The sequence below is a fragment of the Gopherus flavomarginatus genome, chromosome 17 (genome assembly GCF_025201925.1).
Source record: "Gopherus flavomarginatus isolate rGopFla2 chromosome 17, rGopFla2.mat.asm, whole genome shotgun sequence".
NCBI lineage: Eukaryota > Metazoa > Chordata > Testudines > Testudinidae > Gopherus > Gopherus flavomarginatus.
Window position 1 is genome coordinate 2,187,015 of NC_066633.1, and position 7,556 is coordinate 2,194,570.

The 7,556-nt window shown below is 46.3% G+C and overlaps 1 protein-coding gene across 6 annotated transcripts in view; it reads right to left on the reverse strand.

Annotated features, from left to right (window-relative positions):
- Window positions 1-6,476, reverse strand: part of GAPVD1 (GTPase activating protein and VPS9 domains 1) — a 69,901-nt gene extending 63,425 nt beyond the window's left edge. For all 6 annotated transcript variants that reach the window (XM_050927007.1, XM_050927006.1, XM_050927004.1 and 3 more), the window contains exon 1: window positions 6,386-6,476. In XM_050927007.1, the coding sequence (XP_050782964.1) occupies window positions 6,386-6,393 (8 nt within the window). In that variant the 5' untranslated portion in view covers window positions 6,394-6,476. The remainder of the gene's footprint in view (window positions 1-6,385) is intronic.
- Window positions 6,477-7,556: the final 1,080 nt, after the last annotated feature.

Genomic DNA, 7,556 nt, shown 5'->3' on the forward strand with positions numbered 1-7,556 from the left:
TGCAGACATAGCCATTTTCAGACGACTCATTTTGTGCTGCCAAAAAAAAAAAAATAAAAAAATGGAGGTATTACTAGAAAATGATCATTAACCCAATAGCTTGAACATTCTTATTTAAGGCATTGTCTCTCTTCTTATGCCATCCTACCACACTTGCAACAGCAGATATGCACAAGTTGGAACTCCTTGGATTTAAGAGAAAGGAGGCTGGCAATAGGTTGCTCTCCCATGAGCAGCTTGCAACCTCCTCTCCCTGGTCCAAAGCATCCCAAGTCTGCTGACCTCCAGAGCACATTGCAAAGCATATGTATTTGCCAAGACCTTAGGAGTAAGAGGAACTTGATAGGGGCTGAGGATGGTGTGATGGTTGGGAGTTCAGGGCTATTAGTTGATACATTATTTGCCTCTAATTTATGTCAAACACACTTACTGTTTTAAGAATGGCATCTTTTTATATTTTATAAATTTAAATAAATATTGATATGATTACCAATAAAACTCATTGCAATTGCTCTCTCTCATTATTTTCTATCATCTCAGCTTCAAAGAAAGTCAGCTTTGAAAGTCTGTGAAAATGCTGTCATCACACACAACCACGTAGTTGTGGGGAATTAGTCCCTCTTGCCAAACTTTTTTTTTTTTTTTTACTTATTAATAAACAAACAATATCTGCAAAACGTAAATAAACAGCATGAAGGCTTTAGGTTTGATAACACTTAAAAACAGATAAACTTAAGATTGTCTATATTTACAAGAGAGGACCACGAACTTTCAGACTCCACAATTGCTAGCTTAATCCCAGAGGATCATTTTCACCTACTCAAAAAACCAAAAGCAATAAAAGAATAAAAACCCCACCCCAAAACCACATTTGTAAAGATGCCATTTTCACAGGTTACACTATTTAAATTTACAGAGAAAAACAAAAGCTCATAAGAAATTTGACAAGAGGAAGGCAAGTGAACTTTTAGACCAGAGGGGGGCAAACTACGGCCTGCAGGCCACATCCAGCCAGCAGGACCCTTCCCTCTGGCCCACGAGCTCCTGCCAGGGAGCAGGGTCAGGACAGTCTTGTAGAGGAGCTAGCCCAACTCCCCAGCAGCCCGGTGAGCGGGGTGGAAGCTAGCCCCTGGCCTCTTCTCTTTTGCTTCCCTCCCTTGCAGTCACAGTTCCCCCAGTGCCTGGGCAGCATGGCTGCAGCTCTGGCCGGGCAGCGCGACTATACCGCTGCCAGACCTGGTGTTCCAGGGTGGCGCAGTCAGAGGGAGTTTCGGTGGGGGGGGGGAAAAAGGGGGCAAGGAGCAGGGGGGCGGTCAAGAGGCCTAGGCCCTGCTGCCAGGGACAGGGGCAGAGCAAGCCACAGCCCCCCTCTACCCCCAGCATGCTTGGCCCTTCTCCCCAGCAGGGAAGCCCAGACAAGGAGTGAGCCCTGCCTGACTGCTAGGGAGAGCAGCCAAATGAGCAGGGGAAACGCACAGGGAAAGGACTGAGCCCCCCTTTCCCCCACCCCACAGGTAATGTGGGGTGGGGAGAGCAGGGAGGGTTGGATAGGGGGAGGTCAGGGGGTGGTGAGCAAGGGAGGTTGGATGGGGCAGGAGTCCCAGGGGTGGTCGGGGGTGGTGAGCAGGGGAGGTTGGATTGGGCGGGGGCCCCAGGGGTGGCGAGCAAGGGGGATTGGATAGGGGACAGATGTCCTGGGGGGATAGTTGGGGGCAGAGAGCAGGGATGTTTGGATAGGATGCAGCAATCCCTGGGGGCAGTCAGGGGTGGGGAGCGGGGGGGTTGGGTAGGGGCTCTGGCGGGCTGGACAGGGGGTGGGGGCCAGGCCATGCCTTGTTATTTGGGGAGGCATAGCCTCCCTTGGCCTTCCCTATCTGGCCCTCCATACAATTTCTGTACCCGATGTTGCCCTAGGGCCAGAAAGTTTGCCCACCCTGTTTTAGACAAACATTAAAAAACTCTGTTTACTTAAACCACGTCAAACTTTATAACTCTGTGAATACCACACACAGTACCACTATATTTAAATTTTTCATGACATAAGCAAAAACAAAAAAACCACTACAACTGTCTGTGTCTTAAGTAATAACAAAGACAACAGATGCTAAAAATGGCCCACTAATAAAGGGTCAGCAGTATCTTCCTTGCTAATACATTTCTAATGTGTATACATGATTATATTTTTAGAACATTTTACTAAGTGACACTCTCCCCAAAGAATATAAGAGACTGGGAGGTTCTTAAAGTTATTAAGCAAAGAAGGGCTTATTTCACATTAGCAGGATTCAGCATCTGCTGGAAAGAGAATCTCTTTAAAAGTGTGTATTTGCAAATAAGCTGTATATAACAAGATGTTAAAATCATTTTTCGTATTAGGAAGGTTGTTTTCATGTTATGCAAATTTAGGGCCCTATCCTGTAAGCTGTTTTGCATGGGTGGCCCCATGTCAGTGTGAGTCTCTGTGGGCACTGGGGCCTGCTCACGTGGAACAGCATGCAGGATCACTGTGAATAGATCCTCAGATACACCCAATAAAAGTGATCTATTTTCCCAGCAACACTGTGAAGATTAACCCCCTGTAACGGGGCTGGCACCCACCACAAGTACCCCCTTCTGGTTGGGCGTGTCTGCATTCTTTAGTGCTGGTGACCCTCTGGGTGGTTTCTCAGTGACACAGCACTCCGGCTGAGTCACACTGTCTGCATATTAACCAGCACAAACCCCTTCTGGGTATATGGTCCACTGGGGCCAATGTCTGTCTCTCTCTCTCTCTCGCCCTCCCTGGGCTTTGGTTTTTAAGTAGTCTAGCCCTGTTATGGGGCTGTATTGCCAGGACTTCATCCTTGGAGACACTATCTTCCCGTAGCCCTCTTCAGGCTCAGTTCTTACTCATTCCGAGCAACCAGCCAGGAGCTCCCTCGGTCCCTGCTAGCAAACTGTCCGTGGCCCTGCAGCTCTTCCAGGCTGCCAGGCCTGCAGTTCTTTCTTCTCCAAGCAGCAACTGACTACTGCTCTGCAACTCCTTTTATATGGCCCTCCTGGGCCCTGATCGGCTACATCCTCTGCAGCCACTCTACCCTGCTTGGAGGACCTCTCCACTGCTCCTTCCTTGGGAAGGATGTGGCAGAACCCTCCAGCAGGGGCCTTTGGGCCTAGTCCATCCCATCACACACCCCTTCAGGAGTTTTCTATTGCATTTTGAGAATTGCAAGTAAAGGATGATTTAAAATATCCAATTAGGCTGAAATACTTAAGGACTATGAAATAGAAAAATAAAAGTATTGTGACAGCCTTGTACAGTAGAAACTGGATCCAAGTATTAAAAATGGTGAATCATGAGATCTTGAATAAGTCTGTAACTAGGAACAGGAAGATGTACAAATGAGTACCATCCTGCAGCCCTACCAAGATGCAAGGCACAAAGCAGGGAGATCTTAAGTTGGCAAAGTTTCTTTAAGTACTTAGTGAGGGACAAGTTCTGATGGCAGGCTTCAAATTAAAATCAATAAGAAAGCCAGTAGCTATATAAAGAGGTACAGGTCTGAATCGGGAGTCCCCTTTAAGGAGACTGATGTAGGTAGGCTGGCTAGACACATAGGCAGTTGTTACAGTCTGATTAAAGAAGATGCAGATAAAAGGGAGGGTCAAATAGTTTCTCATGCTTTGTCTACACTGGACTTTTGTCAGTAAAACTTTTGTCATTCAGGGGTGTGAAAAAAACCCTGAACAACAAAAATTTTACCGACGAAAAGCACCAGAGCTCTCTCCTGCTGACAAAGAGGCTGTGGCATGGCTGTAACATAAGAATGGATGCACTGGATCAGACCAAAGGTCCATAGAATCATAGAATATTAGGATTGGAAGGAACCTCAGAAGGTCATCTAGTCCAACCCCCTGCTCAAAGCAGGACCAATCCCCAGATTTTTTACCCCAGTTCCCCAAATGGCCCCCTCAAGGATTGAACTCACAACCCTGGGTTTAGCAGGGCAATGCTCAAACCACTGAGCTATCCCTCCCCCCCCATCTAGCCCAGTATCCTGTCTTCCAACAGTGGCCAATGCCAAGTGCCCAGGAGGGAACGAACAGAACAGGTAATCATCAAGTGATCCAACCCGTCACCCATTCTCAGCTTCTGGCCAACAGAGGTTAGGGACACCATCCCTGTCCATCCTGGACAATAGCCACTGAGGGACCTATCCTCTATGAACTTATCTAGCATCTTGGCCTTCACAACATCCTCTGGCAAAGAGTTCTACAAGTCGACTGTGTGTTGTGTGAAAAAATACTTTGTTTGTTTTAAATCTGCTGCCTACTAATTTCATTTGGTAACCTCTAGTTCTTGTGTTATGAGAAGGCCTAAATAACACTTCCTTATTTACTGTCTCCACATCAGTCATGATTTTATAGACTTCTATCACATCTTCCTTAGTGGTCTCTTTTCCAAGCTGAAAAGTCCCAGTCATATTAATCTCTCCTCATACGGCAGCCGTTCCATACCCCCAATCGTTTTTGTTACCCTTTTCCCCAATATATTTTTTTTGAGATGGGGCAACCACATTTGCATGCAGTATTCAAGATGTGAGCGCATCATGGATTTATATAGAGGAAATACCATATTTTCTGTCCCTTTCTTAATGATTCCCAACATTCTGTTCACTTTTTTGACTGCCCCTGCACATTGAATGGATGTTTTTTCAGAGAACTATCCACAATGACTCCAAGATCTCTTTCTTGAGTGGTAAGAACTAATTTAGACCCCATCATTTAGCTATGTTGCTAAGAGGTGTGTAGTGAAGACACAGCCTCAGACTCCATCAAAATATGACTAGGCAGTCTTTTTCCCAGGATACTTTTTGACAACAACGCATATATGACACATGAGCTTGACATCTAGCACATTCGTACAGTTAGAAAAAATCACTGTCATTGTTAGGGTGCCATGCCTCACAGAAAACTTTGAAAAACATGTTATTTGAAACAAATGTGTGTGTCTGTCCCACTCTAAGAATTCAGGTGGCTGTCTTAAGAATTTACCTATTTATTTCCTATATGAAGTCTCTAGAAATGATTGGTACTATAACCAAAGATGAAGTGAAAACTAATTTCAATTAGGGAACAGAAACTCTCTCAGGACATTGCCATATTTTCATACAAGTAAACTAACAAAAAGAGCAAATAAAATAATGAAAATGGGATGTGTAAAAAGATGCCTAGCCAGAATATTTTAAAGTTCTCTGTGAAGTAGCACGTTTACAATGTATAAGTCTCTTTTCTAAAGACTCCTCCCCAACTCCTTACCTAGTATACTGAGGTTCACTCTCAAAACTTTCATAGTTGTCCCATAATTAATTCATTCCCTATCATCTTCAGATTGTCTCTTTTACGCATGGTAGGCCACAGTTTTAGCCTTCAAGTGACTAGCCCGTCAATAAACAAAAGGGTCATATGTTCAGTTATAAAGATCAGCAATTTTTACAGTGCTGTTTTCCTTAATGCCATAAAAGCTGGTTCTATAAAGAAGGATTCAATATCACAACTTAGCAAAGAAAAAGCATTCAATTTGAGCAGATACATTCCAGCAGTAACCAAGAGGTGGGAAAGTCAGAACGCTCTTCCATGTAAAGCTTTTTAAAATCTATGAATATATCCTAAACTTCTATAATAAAAGCTACCCAAATTGACTCTAAAACAGCTTGGTACTGTCAGAGTGACTTAGCTCAGACAGGGCTATGGTCCTGCAGTACTTCTCTTTGGAATGCCGTGGGAGGAGAAGCCTCATTAATACTTCAGTGACCGCAGTTTGCTAAATAGTGACATGTAAGGTAACAATGGCTCCCGGGAAGGCAAGAAGGCAAACGGGACCTTGAATGGTTCTGCACCGCAAATGCTGAATGGTTCTGAGAGCTACATTCGTTTGTCTAGAAACAAAAGCAGCGGCTAAGTCGGCATTTCACATCCACGCCGATACACACATTCAGTTATCACTGCTGGTTTCCCGTCCCTCTTTTCTCCATGGCCCCAGGGCGCTACCCCTCCCCAGCACCCCGGCACCGCTCTGCCACTGCTCATCCCTCCCCCAGCCCGGGGATCCCCAGCGGGCCCGCAGGCTGCTCGGGGGCTCTGGCCCAGCTCCCCGCGTGACCTTGGGCGCAGCGCCCGCGCCGGCTGCAGGCTCCGAGGGGAGGCGCTGGCAGCGCCCCAGCCGCGGGCCCAGGGAGTGGCGGGGAAGGGCAGGCAGAGGCCCCGCGGCCCCCGGCGCTGCCCCAGCAGGGGGCGCGAGGACTCGGCCTCCGGCCCCTGGGCTCCCCCGGCCGGGCCCCGCGGCGCGCGCTCCCCGCTCGCGCCGGGGCCAGCAGCCGCCAGAGGGGAGGGGAGGGGGCCCAACCTGTGCATGTGGCGCCGTCGCTCTCCGTCTCCAGCTACCGCCGCTCCGCCAAGACCCTGCGGCTGCTTGCGTCTTTCTCCCTCAGCGAGAACGAACAGGCCCGTCACTGCGCATGCGGCCGGGGCGCCAGGCCTTCTGGGAGATGTAGTTCCAGGAGGAGAGAGATGGGTGGGGATCCGGCCATGGAAAGAGGAGGCGAGAGAAAAGGAAGAAAATCTAGGTCTGCCTTTGGGAGAAATGGGATTAGAAATAGCAGACAGCCGCTACCAGATCAGAAACGGATTGTCAGGCCTGACACAGAACCCCACGTTGCCTTAGCCCACAGGCACGGGTAGGCAGGGCAGTCAGGCTGTCTAAAAACTGTATTTCTGATTGTAATGCTTTGCATTGTTGTATTGCATGGTGTGTAGATGCTGGGCCTGCCAAGTGTACTAAACTAAATAAAGCTCTTGCTTGCATAAGGAGCATTTATTATGTCACTTTTATTGTTTATTCACATTAGCACCTAGGGGCCAGGGCCCCTTTTTGCTAGTCAGTGTGTCCCCATTAAGAAAAAGGACAGCCCCTGTCCCAAAGAGCTTGCAATCCAACTACAGAAAACAGGTGAGTAAAACGCACTGGTGTGGGAAGCTCAAGGGAACAAATTGTATTGGTCAGCATCAGAAACAATGGTCAATGACAAACCATCTACTTAACCACAACTGATTTTTTTTGTAGATACTACAAAAGAAGAGAGTTGTTTTAGTCAAATTTGCACCCTTCTGACAAATGCCTCATAAATATGCCTGACTGAGACGTGTATCTTTGTATCTGATACTAGTCTGATTTTGTAACCATCAGTTCAGGATTTCAATTTCAACTTTTTATTGGACTCCTCATAAATGTAATTAAATATAAAGACTGGGTATCTCAAATGAGATCAGAAATGTATGAAATAAAAACAGTAAAAGAAGCTGTAAGTCAGCCAACAAGGACAACACCCTGCTCAACTAACAACGCTGTCTCAGGATGAAATTGTCCTCAAGTAAGCTTTGAATGCTAGAGCTGAATTTGGTACAGTTTTTTTTTATTATTATTATTTTTTACTTTATTCTGGTAATGTTCAATGGAACAAACAATTTGTATACTATTGGACTTTAATATTTGTAAAATTTTCAGGAACTTGTTTGTT